The 27,442-nt window shown below is 40.8% G+C and overlaps 1 protein-coding gene across 2 annotated transcripts; it reads left to right on the forward strand.

The window, feature by feature from the left end:
- Positions 1-204: 204 nt before the first annotated feature.
- On the forward strand, positions 205-27,108 carry LOC135902325 (protein GDAP2 homolog). 2 transcript variants are annotated; one of them, XM_065432301.2, is made up of 9 exons: positions 205-831; positions 949-1,091; positions 1,438-1,680; positions 3,928-4,158; positions 9,104-9,263; positions 11,399-11,546; positions 15,492-15,680; positions 18,960-19,117; positions 26,521-27,108. In XM_065432301.2, the coding sequence occupies exons 1-9, from the start codon at positions 650-652 to the stop codon at positions 26,522-26,524; spliced, it is 1,458 nt and encodes a 485-aa protein (XP_065288373.2). In that variant the 5' UTR covers positions 205-649; the 3' UTR covers positions 26,525-27,108. The 2 variants fall into 2 exon arrangements, with proteins under 2 accessions (XP_065288373.2, XP_065288372.2); XM_065432300.2 differs by having other exon boundaries at positions 18,960-19,103.
- The last annotated feature ends 334 nt before the right edge of the window (positions 27,109-27,442 follow it).

Here is a 27,442-nt window from a genome sequence, read left to right on the forward strand (position 1 = left end):
GCATAAAAACAAAAAAAATATTTATGCTTAAAAGATATAAAGCACCCAAACAACTTAGATTTATTTAAACATGCGCAGTTTTAATCTGTGTTTACAACATGGCGATCATGACGTCACTTTTAGCAAATGTGGGTATCATGATGATGATGAGTATTACGACACCACCTATGAACATCCACTTGAATCACGGTTGGTTCCACTTTCATCGTTTGCGTTTCGGTATGACCGTGCGACCGTGCCGTTAGCAGCCGAGCAGCTGATAGTAGTGAGTGATTCGAGGGGTGTCAACACGGTAGCTGCTGGCTGGTCGAGGCTGGTTACTGAGGGCTGTGTTGCTCTATCGGGTTCTAGGGTGCCCGTCGCGATAACTGCTTGTTCCTTCTGCGGCGTTTGCATGAACAAAAATGTTCGATCGCCCGGTCTTGCCTGCTGCATCAGTTAGCTGTGCGAAGCCGCGGCAGTCCTGAGGTCACGTGCGTGAATACCCTCAGCTCGGTTTGTGCTGTTGTGTGCAGAAGCGCTGCCGGCCACTCGCTGTCTCCGGTCTGCATTGCAGAACGCCCCCTTTCATGAGCTTGTTGTGTGTGCACGACCCTCAGAACTAGCGGCATTACTATACTAGCTTGTACTCACCTCAGCTGGCCTAGCAATGGACCCGTTGGGCTCACCGTTGGACATTGTAGACGTTGCGGTCCTGAAACGATGGCACCAAATAGCCCCCCGGGAGCATGTCCTTGAAGAAAAGGACAGGCCGGATGCCCAAGAAAAGTACTGCCGCGAGTTCACACCGTTTCCTATCAACGAAGAGCTTAACCGAAAAATTGCCCTTTGGTAAGCTTCTTCGCATATCACTTGCCGTTAATGCAAAGCCTGTTCCTCTGTTCTTGTTTGCGGCATCAAGTGCACGCAGATTTGACAGCTGTGTCGCACGTTTCTCCACGCATTCAGGGTTGGCGACGTGACCTGCCTGAATGCCCACGCCATTGTCAACTCCACAAACGAAAATCTGACGGACAGAAGTCCTCTAAGTCAAAGGCTCGTAGCGAGGGCTGGACCACAATTGAAGCAAGACTTGCTCAACGAAATTCAGTGTAAGCATGAAAGCTTACTTGTTTCACAGGAGCATTTTGGATATACGTGGCAAAAGCGAGTCCCCGTGTATGTAGTTTGTGTCGCTAGATCTAAATGGAAAAGTAGGTAGAATTTTTGTATTTTTTGTTGTTCAGCTGCGAGTGACAGTTATAAGAGCCACAGGATGTTTATATGATACATTACACATAGCTGTGCCATGTTTGGGGGCTGGCAGTATGCCTGCAATTTGATTTAATTCAGAATATGAGCTGCCCATTTGCTAACCTTTGTGGGGTATATACAACTTGTTTTCATTGTCAAACTTGCATAAGTGTTTTTGTAATATAATGCTTATCCCCACTGCAGCATGCCGCACTGGAGAAGCCAAGTTGAGCAAGGGGTACAACCTTCCAGCACGTTTTGTGATCCACACTGTAGGGCCCAAGTACAATGTCAAGTTTCACACAGCAGCAGAGACAGCACTTCATTCGAGCTATTGGCGGGTGCTGCAAATGATACCTGAGCACGGGCTTCGCACCCTTGGGCTCTGCCCAATCCATTCCATGCGCAGGTCCTACCCCGCTACAGAAGGAGCCCACATAGCTCTTAGTAAGTTCAGCCGAGTTTTTCGCTAGGTGTTGGTACATGTTTGTAAACATGGATGAAAAAAACAGAGAAAAAAAAACTTAGATGGGAGCATTACGTGACAATCTTGAAGCTAGCCTAGTCATAAAAAAATAGAAAGGGCTTGTGGGAAAAGCACCCAATCACGGGTGACAAGTGATCATTTCTAGTCACCACCTGTCATGGTGGCCTAGTGGCTATGGCATTGTGCTGCTGAGCACAACATCACAGGATCTAATCCCCGCCACGATGGCTACATTTCAGTGGGGGCAAAGTGCAAGAATGCCTGTGCACTGTGCATTGGGTGTTTGTTAAAGAACCCCAGGTGGTCAAAATAATCTGGAGTCCCTCACTACAGTGGGCCTCATAATCAAATTGACCTGCTGTGATGGCTTAGCCATCGTGGTGTTTCACTGATAAGCACAAGGTTGCAGGATCGAATCCCGGTCGCGGCTGCCGCATTTCGTTGAGGGCGAAATAAAAAAAAACACCTGTGTCATGTGCGCTAGAAGCATGTTAAGGATCCCCTGGTGGTCAAAATTAGTTCCCCACTACGGTGTCCCTCATAATCAGATCGCCATTTTGTCACGTATAACCCAGAATTTAATTTTTATTTTCTAGTCGCCCTGTGTACCTGTGCTAGGTTTGTCTGCTTGATTGCTGTGCCACTCAAAAGTTGTAATGTGCAACTAATCATGTGGATGTTCCAGAGCAAGTGTTGCTCTGGCAATGGTGACAATGTTTCCAGGCATTGATGCCAATTAAAAGCTATAAAAGACCCCAAATGTGGCAAGCAGAAAGCAAGCAGCGCAGACTGGAGAATGTGGCAACAGCTTCAGTGGTACTCAAACCTAGCATGAACCTAGCAACATAAGGGGTGTGGCTCCCTAGTTTGAACATGCAATGTGCCCATTTGGCGGGGGGAAGTAGGACCAAAATAGTGTTAAAGGAGGATGACTTGAGAAGGCCGACTTCCTGATGTTGTGCTTTTATATATTTTCTTTCCTCCATGCTTATGCAAAAACAGGAAAACCTGTGAGTAGATGTTTATGCAAGAGAAGATTGGAAAAAGTGAATGAAACGCACATCCTGTTTCTCACCTCCCCTTGTGTACCTGTCCATTTGTCTGCTTTTGCCGAGTACCTCAGCATGGCTATAATTTAGTTGGGAGCTGTGCTAGACTGGCATGTTTTGATGAGCAAGCAAGTACTTTGTAGCCGGCCAGTTACGCAGTTTGTCTGTTTATGCTGATTGATAGTACATCAAACCATGCTAATATTTTGAAGATTTTCTTGCAAAGACTATGCATGAAGTGCTGTGCACAGATGCTTCAATGTCAGAATGTCCCCTTTTCTGTTTTTAGCATAGGAATGTACCTGATAGGTTCAATTCTGGAGGTGTATTATTTTGAAAAAGAGTATACTGAACATTGCATAATTAAGAGTGCCAAATGCACAGAATTCATCTGGCTAATCTGCTGGCTTGTTTGCATTCGAATTCCACTCAATGGTTGCATTTTGCAGCAGTGGTACTCCAGTGATATGAGCCACACACTGGGTGTTGCCCTAAAACTGGTGGCACCTTTAGTTTGTTACGGCAAATTCAATTGTTCTCTGCCATCGCAGGAGACAATGCATTTTCCTTATTTATTGTTCACAAAAAAGGGCATCCTACATGATATTAAACTGCATCCACTGTGGAATTCCACAAATTTAAGCGTGGAGATGACAGCAATTTAGCCAGAAGTCATGCCCGTGTAGTGCTGTTTTGGCCGCATTCCTATAGTCACCGTAGAGGCTAAATAGACAGCAAAGCACACAATGACCATTGTAAGCCTCATTCCAATTCTAATGAAGGAGAGAGAGAAGGCAGTTTCGTGAAGACATTTAAGGACAATACAGGCTACTTTGCTGTCCAAACAAGATTGCAGCTGAACAGCCTGCAGGGAAGCTCACCTGCACACCAGAAGCGTTGTCAGACTTTCCTTTGCACTAAAGTAACCCATATATTGTTTTTCTTGCGTTGTCATGTGCAAAGAAACTACAATGTTTTTTGTCGATGTGTGGCGTCGCATTAGACACCCCTTTCAAATGCATTGCAATACTCAGCCTCAATGCTAGACAGAATTTTTACACACCCTTTCTGTGCAACATTTGTAGATGCTATTTTGTCCAAGTTTTAGTTGCAACACTTCTAATTCCTCTAATATTGTACCCTGGCTGAACAATGCAGGAACACTTCGTCGCTTTCTTGAAAGGCATGGGGACACAGTGGACCTCATTGTCGTCACTGTAGAAGGTGGCGAGGTGGGCACTTATGAACAGTTGCTACCACTGTACTTCCCTCGCACCAGCCTGGAGGAAGAGCATGCACGGCAGCGGCTTCCCAAGGATATCGGTGGGCCTCTTGGAGAACCTTTACTGCCCGAGAGGGGTATCCGCATTGTTGACAAGCCCTTTGGAGGTAAGCCTAACAACTGATTGGTTGGTTTGAAGCTAATTTGGAATGCAAATTTGTGAATTCATTGTAGGGTTGCGCATTTTTTGTTTGAGGTTAAAGCACATTTTGCACAATGTAAAGGTATAGTCAAGAGCAGAAATCTGGCAAATGTCTTCTAGCATAGCCTTGTAGCGTGGAGTTGTCTAAGTGCATTTTGTTCATTCAAGATGTGCATGTAGGCCATACCACTTAATCTATGTGCCTAAACTGCGAAAAAAAAATTGGCAGATTTGTAGTCTCCAGACTATTACTCACTGGAGTAGCCACAGTGGAATGAAACACGAGCACAGGAAGGTTAACCAGATGGCACATTTCCCTTTCCACGTTCACCACTGTGTATGACAACTGGCTGATTAATTCATTGCAATTTTGTTGCAAGAATATACATTCTTGCAACAAAATGAATGGAATTACCTTTCTTTGAATTACCTTTCACTTTAACAAAATCCACAAAGAAAAAGAATCCATGGATAACACGCGATGCTATTCACCTCAAGCGTAAGAAAAGACTGAGAAAATCAAACAAAATACACCCGGTTCCAAACTACTTTACTCGCCTTCACTCTCGAACTAGCCTATTAAAAAGTACAATTAGGACTGCTAAACTGACTTATTGTAATAGCACACTTAATGGTTTCGTTAAATCAGCACCCAGCAAATTCTGGAGATACCTAAGTTCCCAACGCACAAACAGCGAGACAAAATCCTCCAAAGGAATTGACGCTGACACCTTTAACACTCACTTTCAGTCAGTGTTCACATGACTGCTCTGAACTTGCCCTTGTATTCGAATGTAAGACCACGCTGACAGGTAGTCCACAAGTATCCGAGGAGGGAGTGCTTATGATGGTTGTTAAACATAGATGATAAGAAGTGTGATGGACTAGATGGAATCCCGAACAAATTTCTCAAGTGGTACGCCGAGCCTATAAGTAAATATCTCTGCCTGATATATCAAAAATCAATCGATGAGTGTAGCCTTCCTGCCGAGTGGAAACTAGTGAAAATAATTCGGGTGCATAAATCTGGCAATGTTTTATCGGCAGCTAATTATTGACCAATGTCACTGACATGTACATGCTGCAAATTACTGGAGCACATCATTTTGAAATTTCACAAATTTTGTCAAAGTCAATAACATACTCCACAGAAGCCAACATGGATTTCGTAGTGGCTTGTCAACCGCTACGCAACTAGTAGAAATCATGCATGATTTTGCACAAAGCCTCGACAATCAGTTGCAAATCAATGCACTTTTCCTGGATCTATTAATGGCTTTTGACTGAGTCTCTCATACTAAACTCCACTTTAAAATTAAAACGATATTTGGCGATGGACCACTGGTACACTGGATTTATAATTACCTCTCTGATCGTTATCAATTTGTGCAATACGACCATCATGCCTCCAAGTTAGTACCTGTTCTTTCAGGAGTACCTCAAGGTACAGTTTTGGCCCCGCTGTTTCTACTTTTTATTAACGACATGTCAAATGAAACTGATGTAAAAATGCGACTATTCGTGGATGACTGCGAGCTATACCAAGAAATAAGACTCTAATGACCAGGAGAAACTTAACAACGCTCTAGGAAAAATTGCAGAATGGTGTAATAAATGGCAGATGGTAATTAATTTCGAAGAAATGGTCTCTATGTCCATTACAAGGAAAAAGTGTCAATTAGATTACGTATACTCTTGCAATAACGTGAATATCAGTAGTGTGACTGAATATCGGTACTTGGGTGTAGTCATCACTTCTGACTTAAACTGGACTATACATGTTCAAAGCATAGCTACCAAAGCAATGAACAAGTTATTTTTTCTTAAAAGGGCCCTTCGTCATTCTACATCTGATACAAAACTTCTAGCTTACGTCACCTTTATCCGTCTGTTCTTAGAATATGCTAACATAGCTTGGTTCCCCCACACTAAAAACTACGTTAAAACACTCTAAATAGTTCAAAGGAAAGCCGTGCGCTTTATCTTCAATGGCTATAAATCCATGCATTCATCCACAGGTCTTTTACGCATGGCTGGTCTTCACACGTTGTCCAGCGGTGCTAAATTACATCGTCTAAAGTTTTTGTATTTAGTTCTTAACAATGCATTAAAAATGTCTCCCACAGATTTTGTTCGTATTAACACAAGACTAACACGTCACAAGCATGCACTCACCCTTGAAGAATATTTCTGTCACCGTAATACTTTCCGATATTCTTTTTTTCTACAAGCTGTCCGAGATTGAAATCGCTTGCATCCATCAGTCATGGCCCAGCACACCATAGACAAATTTATTACCCTCACTGAGAGCTCTGTGCTTACATTCCTCTCAGCATAACCTTGTTCATAATCTTATATTACAGTGTTCCTCTCAGTGTAATTATTGTATTGAAGTGCCATCATCAGTTTTACTTATTATTGTCATATGTACTGCATGTATTGCCTTTATTTTTGACTCCTAAAAATATGTATATATTAGCACTGAACCTGTATCTGTATGTTTTGCCCTCTCCTGTAAAAATCCCAAGAAGGGATTGACAGTATTCTGAAATAAATAAATAAATAAATAAATAAAATATAGTTGGGTCAACATGCTCTCTGTCACAGCTACTAATCGCAGTGCAAAGCAATGTCAGTGCTGCATTGTGCTTTCTAGTGCATTACTGCCGTTTACATGTACATGATGTGAAGGAAGTGCGAAGCAATGTGCCATTGTTGTATTCTGTTAAACACAGCTAGTAATAAAACAACAAGCTTTTGTTCATGGAACGTCAGTAGGCGCTGAATGTATTAAATTTTTGTATATGCTGGTTATTGCTCAAGTGTTAAGTGAAAACGAGGCATACACCATATTTACATATTGTTATGATACATCTTAACCACCTGCTCACAAAAGATGGGGAGCAGTCATTAGCCTTGTAACGGCTGCATTTGTTATTATTCTTTAAGGAAGAGGAAACCTTGAGAAGAAATTGGGTTTAATCTTATTTTATCAACTTTATTAGGGGTACAAAAATTGCACATTATCAGGTTTTACCCTAAAATGAAAGATCTTATGTATACAGTCGAACCCACTTGTAATATTCAAGCGCCACGAAAATTCTATTGTTATAACTGAGAATTGTTATAAACGGGTTGCATGAAAAAATGAAATGGGGGATGGCAGAGCTGTTGTGCGAAAACTATAATGCCGGAGAGGCCAGTGCCCCTCCCCACCACTTTTCTCCATCCGGCTGCTGATTGTGTTCACTCGCTTAACTGCTTTCTGAGCGCTCCGATCGCATGTAAAATGCCACGACTGTCGGCGTTATAGAATGGCACTGGTTTAACAACTGCAAAGAGAGGTTACGGGTGGCAAGCAATATGCTAGCTCCGCCGAGGCATCGCTTTGGTGGCCCCTAAAGGGGCCATTTAAAAAATGAGAGAAGGTTGCCACGGCAGCCTGTCAGCTTGAGAAATTTATTCGAAACACTGTGGTGAGATCGCCACAAGCATCTCACCACATACTTCTCACTGGCTTGCATGAGAAAACCCCATGTCCGCCAGACTTGCATGCTTTCAGCGAAGCTTGTCAACACCATTCTCCAAGGCATCCAGGTGCTCCACGTAGTGCAGCGGAAGGTTCCTTGCGAAAACAAAGCACTGAAGGGAGGACTGAATCATTTGCTGGGCCTCCTGTGAGGACAACGTTGAGGCACCCTGCCCTCCTGAATCATCACTGCTGTCGTCGCCGTCACTATCCGATGCAAGCATGTTTGCAACAGTCACCTTATCGGTTAGAAGCACTTTCTTTCCAAATCTGTAGCCATGTGCTTTCTTTTGACCGGCAAACTCGTCCATTGCCGACGATCAGTGGGCGGATCAGCCATCTTCCGTTTCGGCAGCGAGTCAAACAAGGCTGACAAACCACATGGCCAGGAATGATTTCGACGCAACCAACAAAGACGAATGCAAGCGATTAAGCTGTTTGCAGAACTGCGCTGAATGAGGAGCCAGTGAGCAATCTGGGAGGAGCACTAGTTGGCACAGTCCATTCGTGTTTTAGAGGGTGGCACAGTGTAAAGCTATGGGCACAGCCCATTTGTGTTCGGAGGGGTGGAAGAGCGACGGGAGAGAGGCACGCAAAGAAAGCTGGAAAATGAGTGCGCGGTGGCTGAGGGCAGCAGGCCATTGTTTGGCGGCTCGAATTTTTTTTTCTTTTCAAGGATTTCACATTTCACTACCTTTTGGCATGGACACCCAGCAGCCAGACTTCGTCATAACCAATAATGTAGCATCAGGGCATTGTAGTAAACAGGTTATTTTACCACGGAAAATACACAAAAGTTGGCAGTGCAGCAGCTTCACATTGTTATAACCGGTATATTGTTAAAACCGGTATTGTTATAAGTGGGTTCGACTGTATAAGACTATGACAAAGCAGCACGCAACTATGCCATCATTTTATTGTCTATTCTGGATGTGACATCACACTACATTTTGCTCTATGAGATATGTTGCATGGATGATGAAACTGGCCGTGAACTACCATGTTATGAGCATATGGGCTTCTATGGAAGCTTTGCTATGCTATACCACATGTACTTACCTACCTTACGCTATCTGCAAGCACTCGCAAGTTCCCTGGAGCATGCATACATTGAAGTACGACACATTATTTAGCAACACTTGTTTTAGAAATGAGACTGCAGAAATTCCTCCAATTTTCCAGGATACTGAATAACCACTACACGATGTTTTACTACTTTCTTTTGGCTATTGCTGTCACTGTCTCACATTTTAAGCAGACTGATTCTTTGTGGGACCTTTTCACATTGCTTGAGCTAGGTGACTTCAGTGTTCTTGCTGCTGCCACCACGCCTGTGAAGTCCCTGACCTAGCAGCTAAGGTGGTAGATACTCCTGTTGCAGAGGAAGCAAGTGAAGAGAAGGAGCTGGATCCAGGACCTCTAATGGAGGGATCGGTGTGTGTTGGCCGCACAGCCTTCGCACGCATGCAGGGAGATGTTGACAGACAGGGTGGTCGTGTACTCTCAGACCCTATGACACGGGAGATCCAACGTTCCCATAGGTCAGTGAATAGATGTTCTTTTGAACGTGCTTGTGCAGGACTGGTTACATCCTGTGGGAAGAAATCCCACCAGGCTGCTGCTCTGCACAAGGATGTTAAAGTGAATTCTACCTGTGACTACATTGTCTTCCTAAGATACCCTTTATTACATATTGGACATCGGTTCTAATTATTTTCAATATTAACCCTTTCAGGGTGGATTTTTTTTTTCAGCATATGCGACCACCTAGAGTCGATTTTTTTTATTGCATATTCCAATTCTTTTGAGGGACCAAGTTTCGAAAAAAATTTACCATAATTTTTCTAGGGTTAACGTAAAGTGAAAAAAAAAGAAATTTGCGTTGTTATTAATGGATAAACAGTACATATATACAAACAATAAAAAAAAAGGAAATAAACTTATAAGAATGAAAAATTTGATGCATTGTTATACACGTAGTTCAAGGCTTAGAAAATGCACACACGACAATATTTTGCGAGTCTCAAATGTTCCTGCTCTTACACTAATATTTACATCCATAGCCTAATCGAACTGCATAGGTGAGCGTACTCAAGAAAACTGTGGTTGTGTGCCCGTCAAAAAGCAAAACATGTGACAACCTTCCACCAATCTTCATCTTATCGCCAACCAGAGGCAGTTAGTTATCGCGAGTCTCCAAAAAAAAAAAAATAAGAAAACTCATGCAATCCACCGTGGTTGCTCGGTGGCTATGGTGTTGGGTTGCTGAGCACGAGGTCGCGGGATCGAATCCCGGCCACGGCAGCCGCATTTCGATGGGAACGAAATGCGAAAACACCCGTGTACTTAGACTTAGGTGCACGTTAAAGAACCCCAAGTGGTCGAAATTTCTGGAGTCCTCCACTACGGCGTGCCTCATAATCAGAAAGTGGTTTTGGCACATAAAGCTCCATAATAAAAAAAAAGAGAAAAAGAAACATGCACGGCGGCATCCTTCCTACGCACCCCTGTTAGCACTAAACTAGCAAGAAACAGGCGGTTGCCCTTTGAGCGATTAGTAACGAGATAGTGATAAGTTTTGCGAGTGCAAGAAGCTGAAACCACCCACGGAACAAAACCCAAACGGCCGCCTGCCCACGCGTGCACCAATGTGCGAGCGGCAGTATATAGACGCGCCGAAGCAAACTAGCTCTAAAACAAACCGTGCAACGAAAACTGAGAAGGGAGGTGCGAGAAAAAAGTTCCCTGTATTCCCACATAGTGGCAGCACATGCCAGAAAAGAAGTTAGGAAATGAGCGTGCGTTTTAAACGTAGAGATGGCGCCGTAAATATACTGCATCGACCATCTTTAATTTGTTCGCGGCGCCGTATATTTACGTCATTAACCCTCAAAGGGTTAAATCAGAAGTCAAAACTTTAAAATTCCCCCATATTTGAAGCCAGATTATTTCAATTTCTTAGAGACACTAAAGGAAAAAAGCTAGATTGAAAGATAAGGCTTCTGTAAAAACACATTTTTCAATCGCAGTGAGAAGGCTATTGCAAGCGAGAAAATGAAAAATTTGAGTGGTGCCACCTATTCTGCACTATGCGAGCTTATCTGATTGGCTACCCAAGTTGTGTCGTCGATCATTTTTCCAACTTTTTGGTGAACAAATGTTGTCTGTAATAGTTAGAATGTTGGTTCATTTGTTTCCATTAAGAAAGCAACAGAAAGAAAATACACAGCAACAATTTGTCAATGCACTCAAGCACTTCTGGCACACAGCAGGCATTGTCTGCTTGGGTTAAAACATTCTCAGTGTTGATCTCGAGCCACCAATTTTGCACTATGGCATCCCTCATGTGACATCAGCACTGGCTGAATCGCAGAGCAGCAGAGAATGAGGTCACATGGGGATTACATCAACTCGTCCATTTTGGCATGGGCAATTCAAATCAAGGAGTAGTTGCGAAACCTTTTGTGGCGATTTTCTACACAGGGCATATATTGGCACACAGAAAATTATAAGACTTCTAGATTGATGAATAATCTATTGATTTAACTTGATATTTTTCTTAAAGCATAATATCTTCCTTTAGTGTCTCTTTAAAGTATATATAGATATATATATATTCTTCTGTTTTTTGTTTGTGCCTTGCTCACTGAGTAGAAACTGCCTTTGTTGCATGCAGGTACACCAGACTGCTACGAAAGGCCCGTCAGGAGGATCTGCGCATGGTGCGAGAAGCACGTTTTTTTTATGAAGCTGGACGAGATCGAAACGGGCGCCCCGTGTTTGTCTTTGTGGGGCGGAGGTTTCGAGGCTTGAACCCAGAACATGTGAGTAATTGCATTTGGCAGAGGTGCTCAGAATGTAGTGTAATTGAATGCAACATTCTGATAACAGTGCCGCAGACAGGACATATTAAGGTGGGTGGCAGAGATTCTGACTGTTACGAATTCTGGCACCCAAGAAAAGGACAAGGGACACAGTGAGAGGAATTAAATTCCAAGTAAGACTGAAAATTGCTGCTGCAAAGCTCTTCTAATATTTCCCATCCAGCCAGACAGATCTGTCAAAGATGTTTACCTTTAAGTTACTACATGCCCAAGCTAAATAAAAAAAGTTCTGATCATCACTCTACAGGTCAACGCAAACTGACTGCTACAGTACAAGATGGGGTCGATGTAGTGCTGCATAATAGAGCCCTTTTCTCTACCATACCACTCTACAAAGCTGGTGAAAGCCAAAGCATGCAAGAGCCATTGCTGACAAGACACAGCTGGTGGGGAACTGTCATGGATGATGCATTGGCCTTCGTGGCACTCGGGAAACATTGCAAGAGGCCATGGTGTCCTGCTAAGACACTGTCGTCGCGGATCAGGAGGGGAAGATCACATCAAACTGCTACAGGCAGGATCCCTCTTCGGCACTGAATTACACAGCTGTCGACTGACATTCCCAGAACATACCTGGAGAACTGTCTTCACTGGAAAACTGGAATACATTGCAACACTCCTCGCTACACTGCCTGCTCCTTTCTTTTTTTATTCTTTTTCAGTCGCTACTTTCCTCGCAGTGCACAAATCTTTTTTTGTCTACTGCCTTGCAATTTCTTTTGTTCTGTTTCCTCTCCTGCTTCTTCTTGCATTGTTACAATGAATTGGCATTTATTATAAAGAAGCATTACAGCAAACCACGGGTCCCACAGCACCTGCCGTGGTGGCTCAGTGGCTGTGACATTATGCTGCTGAGAACAAGGTTGCAGGTTCAGTCCCAGCCAGGGTGGCTGCATTTCAATGGGGGCAGAATGCAAAAGCTCTCATGTACTGTGCTTTGTTTGCACGGTAAACCCAGGCAGTGAAAATTCATCCAAAGCCCTCCACTATGACCACCCTCCTAACCTACTGTGCAGTTTCAGGGTGTTAAACTCCATAATTTAGTTGGACACAATAGCACAATTGGTGTCAAATGCCCTATTACAATGTTAAACTCAAACGAACTAGTCCAACTTCATACACTTGTGAAGTTAATGTGCTTTTGATGCAACATTTTTTGAGTAAGACGTAGCTTTCCTCCCTCTTCGAGTCCAGCATTGGTTGCCTGACACTCTTGGCACGTAGGGTCTGCTGCTTTCGACTTCAGCTCTGCAGGGATGGGAGATTGGAAGGCTGACACGAGTACTCGTAGTGAAACCATTCTGCCCGAATTCTGAGAACTATTTGTCCACTCATGTTGGGAATTTTATTCTGTGACGTGACATTACCACCATCATATTTGAGTGTGCATTTTTAAAGTGCTTTGCACATGTTCATTCTTTGGTGTGCACATAGCATTGTCTGTGCAGTATGGGATACAGTCGCACAGAGGACAGGTTAATGTGGAATGTACAGTCGAGAGCAAAAGTCCAGAGACCACGGCATCAGCAAAAAAATTTAATTTTTTTGCAGCGTGCAGCGTGAAATTGTCCTAATGCATGACAAATAGGTGCATGTAGGCAGTACCACTTGAGTTCAGCCTTTATGCCTAGGCTGCGAAGAGGAGGAATAAACTTTATTTTAGGACAGCAGATTTGGGACCTAGGCCTCTCTACCTAGATGATGGCCTCGAGCCCTGGCGGCATCTTCGGCCTGCTGGATTGCCTTAAGTTGGTCTTCAAGTGTGCAGCTGAGCAACATGGTCTCCCACTGCTCTCTGGTCTTGTGTATATTATTCTGTATGGGTGTCCAAGGACAAGCCCAAACCATATGTTGTAGGTCGGCCCTTTCTTGACAGAATCTGCATCTACCCTTGTGAAGGTCCGGGTAGTAGCAGTGGTAGGCCACCGGTTCAGATATGTATCTGTTTGTAAGAGGCGCCATGCCGTCTATTTAGCGAGGAGTGTGCCGGGGGTATATGCACCCTTCCCAATTTTTATGTTTGGTGATCTTGTTAAAGCTGGTCATCCGCTCACTCTCCTTTCCCAGTACATTTGCATGTCACCTGCTCAGCCCGTCAGTTCCTTGGGCCAGGTTGTACGCTATTTTGTTCCCGGGAAGAGAGGAGCGCGCAGGTGCCCATATAATGTAAACATCTCGATCTTCACAAAGGTTGGTTAAAGTTCTAAGCGCTTCTGGTGAGATTCTTCCTTTGGCAGAAACAAAATTTTTTACCAGCATCTCGGGTCCCCATACTTTTGCTCTCAACTGTACAGTGCTCAGCGATTGAAATGTGATACTCAGACAGCATAGCGGCCTGCGCTTTTTGCGCGACCAGTGATTGCTGGGTGATCAGTGAAGAGTCCAAATGCAGTTACGATGCATCAAAAGGATTCTCGCTTTTACGTGACACAAAAATGTATCATCTCGGTGTCACCAGCACCCACCGATGGCGCAAGAAGGTACTGGCTGGCAGGTTGTCCGAGTGTGGCATTTCAATCGCTGAGTACTGCACAAAATATTTTAGACATTTGCGGTACTGTTATTTAAAAACAAGTAAAAGTAATGATGCCCTAAAATTGCTGCCTAGGTAAATGAAAATTCTCCTACTTACCTAACACACGACTGAGAAACATGGAAAATGGACAGATGCAACACAACCTATGTGTACTTGTCAACTCCCCTGAATTTTTGTAATGCTTACGAATTTGAACTCTTCTTGCAATTTCATTAATGTTGCTTCAGGATTTAAAAAAAACCTGTTCACAAAAACATTTCAGTCTTTGGTCCACAATACTTCCGTTGCAAATCTTCTGTTGGTTAAAGGATACAAGGGTACTAGCATCAAGCAAGTTTATACAAAGTCGCTAATGGAGTCATTCTGACCTGAAAATAATGGAATGCTTGTGAGTATTTGCTTTACCGCGCCCTCATCCTTTTTTGGTGACAATGTGCGGGATTTTAAGAATTTTAATGTTCACAGATTGGTAGGTGTGACTACAGTAACCAAATGCTAAGGTTTACTTAACTGACATAGCTAATTGAATTGATGAAAGATGGTACAGAGTTGGAATGGATCTTCTTGAAAGAAAGACCCGTTGCAGTGGCTTAACAGCCATTGTGTTGCGCTGCTAAGTACAAGGTCGCGGGAAATCCCAGCTGCTGCAGCTGCATTTCGGTAGGGGGCAAAATGCAAAAACATCCGTGTCCCGTGCATTGCGGGCACGTAAAAGATCGCCTGGTGGTCAAAATTAATCTAGAGTCCTCTACTATGGCGTACCTCATAATGAAACTGTGGTTTCATCATGTAAAACCCCAGAATTCTATTCAATCTTTGTGAAAGGAGCTGTGAAGTTTATTTGCATGACTTTATTATTATTTCTTTTTGTTGTATGCCTCCATTCTTTTTCTCTTGGTCCTGTTTCATTTTCGCTGTATTTTTTGTGATATTCTTTGTTTTTCTTTAATGCATATATGCCTCTGTACCTTTACTCTGTCTTTTAGTTCCCATAGTTCTTGTTTCCTGCATAACTTTCTGAAAATTTACTTTTCTTGTATGTATATATATGAAATTGATACCACTCTATGCCATGCTCTGGGGCACTGACCCAGTCAAGCTTTCTTAGACCTTTTATCCAGCTCTAACTATATTATGTTATATAAAGCTGAATTGAATTAAAGTTGAAACTGATATTCAAGTAAGAGCATTTATGCTAAATGAGGGCTATCCTTTACTGAAGAGGCACGTATTTGCTGTGTGAATGAGTGTAACTGCTCATAAGCTGGGTGAAAAGCGAAGCACTTGTGCTTTGGGGATTTGTGGTCGCACCTGTTTTGTTCCAAGCTACTGCCGTCTTCTCTGCACAGGTGCTGCTGCAAATCCTGTTCACCCTGGACACAGTCGCACAGCCATTTGTGGTAGTGTACCTTCACACAGTGGCGCAAGAACCGGCCGAGTTGGAAGCTCTCCTGAAAGATGCACTCGAGCTGTTGGGCCCCAAACACAGGCAGAACCTGCACTGCCTGTACCTCGTGCATCCAGGCTGGTGGACGCGGGTGAGTTCTTTTCTGCACAAGAAGCTTGTTTTCAAGTTGGCCCCAGCAGCCAACTTTTTTCTAAATGAGACGAAGCCTCCTAGATTTTCCTCGGTTTTTGTAAGCACCGTGTGGTTGTTCATTATGTTGCTATACTTTGTGCAAAGATGAACTTATGGCAATTTTAATGCAGGAAGAAAGATTGTAGGTTCAAGTTTTATTTTTCTACGCTCATTTTAATACACTTCACTTTTTTCATCATTGTGCTTGAACTTTCAACAGCATTTAGAAGCACAAAATTCAACCTATGGAGAAGGATGAAATGGAAGCTAGTTTGTACGGAAGTGCCTCTATTGCTTTTTGGAAGATGCACACAGTTCTCTTACAAAAATTTTCTCAGTGTTGATCAACAATGCCGAGATGAAATATGGCTCAACATATCTCCACGTAGACAACAGCAGAGGTAATGCCAGATATTGTCCTTAATTTGTATTTGGTATTTGAGCCTAAGGAAGCCTCGTAAATGTCAAAACTTCTCTGAATTTTGGAAAACTTTCCATTTTCTTTGGAACAGTGCATGTTATGTCTGGACTCAAAGTAATTTCCTTGGTATTGGCAGGACTGGTATGGAGATATCTTCATGTGCAGCATATGCAGTCTGCATATAAAAAGGGCTAATACAATCATAAAGTGCATTCACAGACAGGTTGAAAGGTTACACTATTGTGGTGCCTTGGCAGTGCTACCGCGAGACATTTTGTGAGCGTTCTCGATGTGGCAGTCTTGCAGCTAAGTGAGTACATTAAAAATGTACTAACAGGATGTACTTGGGCAGCAAGTTGTGAAGTAGCAAGTGGTGGAACCAAGATTGAAAAAAATGTTGGCTTTTGCTTGGCTTTGATTTCACAGTTCACAACAGATAAATGCTTTCTTCTCTAATTTATGACATTTTAATGATAAACGTTTATGTACTTCTTCTATGTCATAAAACATTCTAAATTACAAAAATGTCAAAACACATTCTAAATAACAAAATTTAGAGAATGTTTACTGACATGTTGTCTACATTTTTCCATGCAATACTGCACGAGGAAACAAAATTTTCAAAAAAAGTGAGACATCGAGTGTTAAGTACAACCTGGTCTTTCTCAGCACAATATGTGCAAAACAAACTTGTGCACTGGGACACAGCCAAGTTGGTGTCTTCAGTTTGTACTGAACTGATCTTTATTTAGCTGATTGTCTTGTGTGCTCATAGCTTTTAACTGTATTGTGCACAATTTTCATTATAAAAGTGAAAAGCTCTAAGATTTCATTATTAACCTTATAGGAATATTACTCAAGTTCACGCATGCGCATCTGACTTATCTCTGGATCACATTGTGACGGCAGAGTGGCAGTAGCTCGCTAGCACTTTCACAGCAGCCCTGAACAGAGCAACCCACAAAGCCACGACAGCAACCACAAATACAAAACCACAGCGACGGACTGTTCCGCATGTTTGAGGTGAAAAACCGCACAATGTGGAAACCACGAAGAGGCTGATAAGGGCTGTTCAGCTCACCCAGAGTGGATCTGCGCTCAGGCCCTGGGGTGCTCAGTCGCTCACGAAGGCGGAGCGCTGCAGGGGTGCGATGCGTGACAGCCTCAATGGCTGAATTGAAATGTGGCCAGCTGCAGGCTCCTCAGCCGAAAGACAAAAATGCATCGAGGGCATAGCACTTCTCCCCAAGCGGCAGAGAGGGCATTTCCCCAGTTTCAAGAAAGGGAAAGAAGGGAACGGGGTGTCCCGCTGCGGCGTCATGGCCAGGTGCAAAGAGCAGTGGTAGCTGCGAAACGTGTCCTCTCCTTGCTACCCTTCATGAGCGAGCACATGACATGGTCATCGCGTGATAACCTCGCGGCTGCTTCGGAGATATCGGGATGCGCGTCCAATCCCGCAACCGCTGTACAACTATATATAGATATAATTCTGCACCATTCAAGTTTTGCATGCTTGAAAATGTAGGACACAAAGGTTAGCCTTGATTATTGTGCTTATAAATAAGATGGCAGAGAAATTGGGCAATTAAAATTGAGAAGCTAAGAAATTTTAAAAGGCAGTGATTAACCGCTCACTGAATCAAGTCGTTGGGACAGGAATTGAATCAGAAATGTGGCTTTACACTTCCATTAATATTTCACACTTCTGAAGTATTCCTTTTTTCTTTTCTCATTTTGCTTGCACAATTATTCTAGACTTCTCTTTGGTGTTAGCATGGTAGACCTTTAAACATGTCTGAACAAAAGTTAAGCAATGGCTTCAGTGTTGACGTACACAAAAATCACAGGACCAACTTGTGCATTACAGCAGGCTGAAACCTCTCAACAGCTCACTCTTGAGATGAATTCTTTAAGTGGACAGTTTTGGGACATTGATTAGTTTCCTATAAAGTCAGTGCACTTCCATAATACTGAACTTCTGGCCACCTTTGTGTTACATAAGGTTAGATTAGGCTAGGCCATGGTGATATGAAAAACAGAAACCAAGAACTTTGGTGTTTCTGTGTATTCGGGTTATGATATACAAATGCTCTTCAAACAGAAACATGAAAAGTTCTCAGTTCTAATCAAATCCACTGTCTTCTTTCAGCCCCCTTTCAAATTGTGTATCTGTGCTTTAAGAACACTTCTGCAACCACCGTACATTTACACCGTGGATAGCTTTACTTTTGGCTTCATCATTTTTGTTTACAATGTGTGAGGGACCATTTCATCACTCTAAGTTGAGGAAGAAGTTGTTTATAGCACTTCCTTGTTCCCATTGCATCATATCTTTGTCTATGCATGTTAGGCACAGCATTCTTTGAAAACATGCACATTTCATGAAAGGACTTGATTATTAGTTTAAGACAGTCAATGTGCAAATAGCAGGAAAATCTGTTTGCAAGGTAAAAGGCTCTTGTACCCAATATATGCAAAATGTAAAGAACCGATTGCCTTTTAAAAAAATTGTTTGGAAAAGTTTGGCACAGAAAAATGTTGAATGAAATTTTGAATTTTCGGCTGCATCCAGAATGCTTTTATTTTCTTTCGAGAATCCTGGCACCTACTTTAATGAGCTACACATCTTGTAATGAAATTACGTTGTGTGGCGTCTGTGTGGACTTGTGTGGTATGTGCTGGAATGTGTTTGTTTGCTTATTTATTTATTTAGTCATTCTATATTTGTTTGTTTGTTTGTATGTTAGCAGATATGCCTAGTGTTCTTTGATGTACACTTATATTTGGAGTGCACTTCTTGTTTCCTTGTGCTACCAGGTGACAGCGTGGTGGTTCTGCACATTCCGTGCCCCTGATCTGAGGCATCGGTTGTGCCTGGTGTCCAAGTTGGATGAGCTTTACCAGGATATTGCACCTGACCAGCTGGATTTGCCACGATTTGTGCTTGAGCACGACTTTATGGTGTGTGTGCACAGGCACGTCCTTGTTCAAGTACAAAAACAAGCTGTAGCTCCGTAGGCAGCAGTCTCAGTGATATTGATCTCCAACTGTCCTGTAGGACATAGCTTCCGCAATGGAAAGTACTGTTCAATTGGAGAAAAAGGTATGAAGATCTTGGTGGGGCAATTACTAGGCAATATTATGCAGAAGATAATTTTGGTAGTGGGAAGAGCCTTTCACTTGGAACTAAATTAGAACAAGCATGTTTTTGACCCTGACAGGAACTACCTGCACCAACAACTGGGCAGACGTGTATGAGAGAGAAAAATATCCAAATATGGAAATGTCTCTTCACACAGTAGTCCCGTCATTCTTTTGTTGACCTTAGTTATACGTTCTCATACCTAGTCCTTTTTTCTATTATATCTGACAAGTGCAACTACAAACATTCTTTTATCCGAGAAGATGGCAAAATTATACGTTATAGTGGTATTTATTAGCAAGTGTATACACTGCACAGTGCAGTTAGACCTCCTCGCTTTATGTGCTTAAAAGGGCACAAAGTATTGGAACGTTTTTTTAATGCTTTTCCAAAACTGTTGGTACATAGACTCCAAAAAAACAATTACATTCAAACGTACATATAGTAAAATATTGATTATAACAAAGTAAACGTAAATTATTTCTTGCTGGTGTCAGCACAGGACAAATAAATGATAACAAATATTGAATATAATTTTCCAGGTACTATGTGCACTATTGTGCATGCAAAGGTAGTGCATCAGAATCAAAAACACTGATTAAAATTTTAATGTTTAAAATTTGTCGCCAACATCTTGAGGCGCTCCTGATTGGACCTGTGGTACAAGTTTGAATAATAAATTTAAAGTTTTTTAGTAAAATGAGTTGGAACTTGAATGGCTGGATGTTTGGCCTCACAGTGCCAGTTTGTCTTCATGTAGCAGGTTCACATCTTTTATTGTTTTCCCAACATATTACATCAAGTATATATTTGAAGTGTCTAGATAAGTGCTCTTAAAGTATGCTAGACATGAAATAGTTGAGATTACCATCCCTGAAGTTCCTATAATGAGCTCTTGCATGGAATTTGTATTCTATAAACTTGAAAAAACTCACTGAAGAATTGAAATTCCTAATATGTTCTTCATCTGTACAAATTTCTTAATTCTGAAGATATGAGAAATGTTATGAAATTAAATGTTTGATGGACAGAATTAATTGATGTCTTAAGGGGATAACAGAGGTGCTTTTTTTTTGGCGAAGGCGACTTTATTATAATGAGTTTCTGTACTTGCATGTTTCCATCAGATGTCAGCATATTAAATGACTTCTGCTGCTCCACATAAAAGTTTGAACTGAAGTTGTTCACCACCCACTGTGCTTGCTCAGTGGCTATTGTGGTTGGCTGCAGAGCAGAAGTGAACTCAAATAGTGGGATGATGGGTTCAAGTGGATTCAAAACGCCATCAGTCAATCAAGTTTCTCACTGTAAAATGCGTACATTCGAACCTCGTTATAACAGAGTCACGTCAAACATAAAAATACCTTCATTATATCTAATATTCATTATATAATCATATATTAATTATACTGATATCTGAGAAACATTTAAAGTTTACTTTGCTATATCCAATAGTTCGTTATATCAATGTTTGTTACATTGAGGTTTGACTGTGAACATGCTGTTCACATTCAAATTTTCCTTATTTTTGTGAATAGCCAGTTTGTGAAAAATGCATCCTGCAAGCAATTTCTAAGATGTTTTTTTCAATTGTGCACTCCTGCAGCAGCACAGGAGCAGTGCAACACTTATGACCATCGATTATTCAGATATATGCATGAAATCAAATTGCAGAACATAGAGCCTGCATAAAGAAATATATATATATATATATATATATATATATATATATTGCAGTTAACAATGAAATTAAAATCGAGTCAGGATCGCCACATCACAACAGAGTGGGTCATGGCACTTAGTCACCTTGCATAGCTGTTATCATTCTGGTATTTTCCTGTAGTGTAAGACTGATACCTCTATACAAGATCAAAGCAGGTGAAAACAAAGATTTTTCCCTTCCAACAGCAGCTGCAATGGCACTGTCTTGCTTGATCTCGACAAAGATGCAGACGTTTATGGTCCACTGATGGATCATGACACACAGGAATCGAAATCCCCAGAAAGGGCTGCTGCTGCAGGGAACATTTAATGTTTGCGAATGTGCATACAATATATCACAAGTGGATGGCTCATATAGGCAATCCTTGACATAAGCACATCCTTATAGCTAAGTAAAACATTTCATTTTATTGCCCATGTTGGCATCTATGTATATGCTTATAACAAAGATAGGATTCAATGAAGGCATTTTCATGCTGAATGCAGCTTTGTTATTAGATTTCATTGTATTACAGTTTCTAGCTCTTACGGATGAACGCGAATTTTTTAATGCAAAGGCATTATATGGCTCGTGAGGCAGAAAATTCGGTGTTGGCGTGAGCACACGTTGGTACAAAAAGGCTGAGCCCTCGACCTTTGGTTAGAGTCAAACCCATGACCTTTGTTGTTAATTAAGGTGAAGTTAATTAAGGTACCTGAACGCACTTTTTTGTTAATTAACATGAGGGTTATTAAGGTGTAGTTAATTAGGAGTTAATTATGACACTCGAACCCACAACCTTTGGTGTTTATTAAGGTGACGTTTATGAAGCCGCAGTAAATTAATGCACTTGAACATTGCATTGCACAGTAGTTGCAATGCTTTCGAATTCATCCACGTAGGGATAAATAAGTGCCCTTTGAATTTTTATTCCAACTTGCTTTCTTTATGCCACCAGAGGCAGTTCTGTCAGTTATCCATAAGCTTATTATTCCCTGTGCATTAAAGGACTACTGGCTCATAATTTCAAAGGTGGAGAAACTCTACTGCACACTTATTGGATGTAAAACAGCCACACTTAATAGGTTTAATAGTTGCAAAACACATATAAAATATACTTGATGCTAAAGTTGTCTTGAAATGCCAGAGCTGGCACCATTGATATTATTGTGACATCATGACACAACAGTTTGCTCATGTTGTGTAGCGATAAGGCTGGGTATGATGGTGCTGCTTATAAAAAATAAAAAGAAGTGCTATGTACATTTCTTCTGGCTGCACTCATATGTGGCAGCGACCCCGATCCTAAGAGCGGAGTGAGCCAGTGCACGAGTCTTTATAACACATTCAGCTTCTGTTTAAAAACTGCTTTGCAGAAACAAGTATCATAGTAAATTATTTAGGCACTCAGACACTTACCAGCATCATTTCTATGGTTTGGAGTGTCAAAACCTTTATTTAACGCAGAAAAAAAGTGACAAGTCAGAAATGCTTTGTCAATATACCTTTAAATAAACTCCAGCCATGGCAACTCAAATGTTCTTTTCCCCAGAAAACCATTGAATTGCCTTTGTAGCTTCATGCTACAGTCAAGTAGATACCAATTTTTCCTTCCATTATTATCTTGTCATTTTTTTCTTCTGAATAGTCACATTTGTCAAAAAATTGTGGCACTCCTGAGGTTGTGTTGTTCCACACACAGCACAATGTTTATTCCTGCTTGCGACAAATGCCTAGGAAATCTGAAATTTGCACAGCATGTAGTTTAGGTTAGGTTGAAGTAATAAGTACATTTTTTCTGTGAGCTTAAATAAAAAGCTCAGCTTTTTAAGCCTTTAATCATTCTCCCTCTAAAATCATGTTTAACATTGTTAGTCAAACTTTGTTTGACTTAATTTACTGACCTTAAGAAATTTAAAAATGGGCCTATAAAATATAGATGTGATGCCCTAAAATATTTTCTACCCCTGTTAATATTATCATAAACCTATTTCCTGTTCACTGCGGGACGAAGGGTTACACACCTAATGATCTCCCCTTAGCTCTATCTTGTGTCCCTCTACCGAATCTAAGTTTTCTAGCTTGACCCTTAATTTCCTAACCTCATCACACAACCTAATTCTCTGTTACACTCAACTGAATTTTCCTTTTTTTATTTTTTGACACCTATTCTGTTAGTCTAATAGACAACTGTTTATCTGCTTTAAGCATCACTTACCCTACCCAACTCCACTTTTTACTCTGTATGCATGAATTTCACAATCCGTACTGTTGCTTTTTTGTATCTTAATATTGTCTATCATTTTTTTTTCCATCACTCCTGTGTCCTTAAGTTACCCAGGTCACTCCAATCCTAGTTGAAGTCTGTAAGCATTAGATCTGTTGAGAACTACTGGAGTGAGGCTAATTTCGTTGACTTGGCTTGCTGAGAGGGCCTGTGTGAGAATGAAAATGCATTTGGAGTGCCTCTTAGAGATATTCGTTATTGATCTGTGATGCCATTTTCAAAATAGCAATTAAAGGCATAATACCGTTTTTTTTTTTTTTGCTGATACTGATCAAGCTGACTGGATGGCCTGGTTTGAAAGATATATTAGTGAACTTGCATTCAATTACAGTACTTATATAGTGAGCTAGGTGAAATCACTTAAAGGGATACTAAATCCCAAGATTATATAAGTTCAGACTGATGAAATATTCATTCAAAACCCTATTTTCTTTCATTTGATGGGAAAAAGTTGATTACTTAAAAAAAATGGCCAAAATAACCTCTTTACTTTACATCAGCAATAGTTTGTCAGTGCAGAGTCTTAGATTTAGAAGTATTTTCTTTTATCTTTTGGTACAAGGAAAATTGTCAAGGCTTGCCTAGTTGACCTTTTGTTTCACTAGTAAGCAATGTAGTCCTTTTTAAGTAATTTCTGGCTCAGCAGTCCTCCATTTACAGTAAAACACAACAGTGGCTGTTTTGCTGTTGCAGAACCATAATTTACTGGAACAGCTCAACTTAATATTTTTCTGTAGCGACCATTTATGAGGTTACCTCTCTTTGCAGAATTTTGATCATTTTATTTTATTGAGTCTTGTGAACCAAAATGACAGTAACAAAACAATGTATGTGTTTGTGGTTTCACAGTACTAGTGTTTTGTTGCTTTGTGTGAGGACTGCAATTTTTATTTAACAATTTTGGCACATTCAGCATGTGACTTTCTGACATTCAGTAAGCACAGCATGCAGATATGAAGCAGATGGTTAGCTCATTTTCTGAAAGTATAAAGGATGTGCAAAGCAGAAAACAATTACAAGCAATTTTTTTATTGCCTGATATTGTGCACTTTTTATTCTTTCAGAAAATGTCACACACACACACACTAACCCAGCAGCAAGTGGTTCTAGGCTGCTATATGCTTGACCTTACAACTTTTATTTACAGCTGTACCGTATGATAATTATGAAGTGTTACCACACTGTCCAGGTGCTCTGCGTATGGGAAGTTTCTCTCCTCTTAGCTCACCCTTATGCCCTTTTCTAGTGAGAACTAACTACTAAACAGGACATAGTTATGTTAGCAAATGAATGGGGAATACATTACCAATTTGTGATCCACTTATGACATCTTCTTGTCATATCAAACTAGCCTTTAGCATAGGCAATGTTCATGACATAGGCTCATGACAGATGCTAGACAAATTAGCATTTAATTCTACTGGGAAAGTAGCTTACAGAACTGGACATGAAATATGCCTGTAGGATGTTTTAGTTCAGGAAATGCACATTAGCATCATACTTTGCTGAAGATTGACAAGCTTGCTGAAAATGGAAACATTTAAAGCAATGCAGCTAGTTTACAACTAATTCAGCAATAAAAACAATAGCATAGTTCTATAAGCCACATTTGTTAGGACAAATAAATCAGAAAAAATTGATGTTATTCACTTCTAGTTTATACAATAGCAATAATTTGTAAATGTAATTTTAGCAATGATGCAATCATCTCACATGAGCCATAAACTAAAATTATATTTGTTCTCTTTTAATGTTTACAAATTTTCAGCTTTTTATGTACAGCATTCAAGGCACTAAATTAAAATATTTCTTTCAACCGGCAGTAGGATTTAGCTTGCTTTCTGAATCCAAAATTTTGGAGAAGATCTAACGAATTTCATTCAATTAACTCAATGGTTGCCTATAATGAGTGCATTTCTAGAGTTTTACATATTTAAATGAGGATATTGAAGTTGCCCCTGAGCAAAAGGTTCCCCATAAAAGGAGAAAAGATGCATAAATGGGGCACCCTGTTGTTGCTTAGCTGTTTGGTAAACACTTGCAAGTCTTGTAAAGCATATTCAAAAAAAGAAAAGGAAAAGCCTTGAGCTAGCAACAAAGAAAAATTGGAAGTCATTGCACTATTGCATAACTTGAATCACACATTAAATTCATTTGAAGGACAGCCTAGCTGACAGGAATTAAAATTTTGAAGTGGGTTTGACCACAATGCCTTCTGCACATTACTGACAGGAGACAGACAGGGGCACGAACAGTACGAATGCCACTGGAACAGAAAAGCAGAGAGGCTTGAGATAACATTTAGTCACAAAGAATAGGTGACGCACAATAAAAGCATGGCTGGATAATGTTTAGAGGTACCTTTTTCTGCATTGTGCATGATAGGACTGTTAGTGATAACTTTTTTTTTTTCTCGAACTTGTACAGCATATTGTTTTTGTGATCACATGCTCCTGTGGCTGTGTGCAGTCTGAGTGAACACTTTTGTTTGCAAGAGGAAGCTTCAGCTCGGGGCCAACTCTTATTTCTCTATCTAGAAAATAAATGTGAAATGCAGACATGCTCTCATTGTGTAGCCACTGAGCTGATGGAAATGACATCTGTTGCATTTAAGAAAGCTAAATTCTGCCAACTTCCTGAGCAAAATTTTGATTTAGGGAAATCTTTGAAAAATGTTTCGACAAATAACTTAATTAAAGTACAGCAATAAAGGGTGTAGTTCACAACTACATAACTCTGCACCAAGAACATTGCAATTCTGTTAGCCGTGTCTGTCAGAGCATCTAATGCAGATAAATATGATGTATTTACAATTTGCGTGAGATCGTTGTTGTTTATGTAAGTTGCAATACTAGTCATGTTCACAATTTACCAGTATAATTCAGAATAGTGTATAATGCACAAATTGTGTCCACTTTATATGTCAATTGTGATGTAATTACTGACTTAGTGTTATAATCTTCATCAATATTCATCAGTATTTTCCATTTCTCACTTTATTTTTGTGTGTGCAAAAAAGCTGATGGCCTAATCAAAATCCTCTGGTAATAGTAGGTAGATTTTAACTTTATTGAAATACCACAATCCTCATGAAAAGTGGTTCAGCAAATGAACAATTTCTGTTCCAATGTACTTAGATAGCAAAGCTGCCTCTTAATATTTAGCTGAGCTTCTAGTAGGCGCTGCAAAAGTTATTGCTAGCCTATGCTGATGTAAACTTTTTTCTTTCCTTTTTCTATTTCAACAGATAAATGGGCCACGGCGACAAGAAATTGCACCAGATATGGAATAGTCTTTTTGCCTCGTTTTACTATGTGGTGCCATGCCACTTTGGTGATGCTTTTATCTTTCATTTCTGTACAGTGCTGAACCGAAAGCTCTTGCCAAAGTGGGAAGTTGCCCTACTGTGCTGCATTACAGTCAAGATTGTGTGTGCCATTTCTTTATTTCTCTAATGGCTGTGGTGTGCTTAAGTTAGGTGCAAATTTTAGGTGTCATCCTTTCTTGCTAGTCTTAATTAGTGGCTCACTGAATATTATTGTGTTCGGAGCTGAGAGGTTGCAGCCTTGGCAGCTGTATAAGACGGGATCATGCTTTTCTATTTTATTACTTATTTAGATTACTCATACAAGCTGATGCACCGGATGTTTCACCAGCTGAGCAGGACCTTTTTTAAAAATTGTGTATATATACTTTATGTCAAGTTATTCTGTTCGCACGTCTGTTATATGCAGTGGACAGATATGGGATGTGAATATATTTTTTCCTACAAGACTTGCAGGGTTGAATCTGTAAACATTTTTTGTATGTATAAAGATTTTGTATGACATTTCGACCGTTGTGTTCTGCATGCTTTCTTTATAATGTTTTATCCTCACCATGCATTGTTGCTGTTCAAAAAGTACAATTTTAAACAGCGTGACACAGGACAAAGAACAGGGGCACGTGGTGTTGCACTGTTAATTATTCTGCTGCTTAGGAAGAGGTACCAACCAGCTCAAAAGAACACGCTGTTCGTATTCAGGTGACCAGAACATCAGCAGTGACGCCGCCATAATGTTCAAAGCATTTACGTAAGCACTCGCAGTGCAGTAGCGGTCTTCGCCAGTTCAGGTAATTGCTTATATTTTGAAGTGACAAGCATTAAAGATGTGCTATCGAAACACTTT

Source organism: Dermacentor albipictus, chromosome 5 (genome assembly GCF_038994185.2).
Source record: "Dermacentor albipictus isolate Rhodes 1998 colony chromosome 5, USDA_Dalb.pri_finalv2, whole genome shotgun sequence".
In the NCBI taxonomy this organism is placed as follows: Eukaryota; Metazoa; Arthropoda; class Arachnida; order Ixodida; family Ixodidae; genus Dermacentor; species Dermacentor albipictus.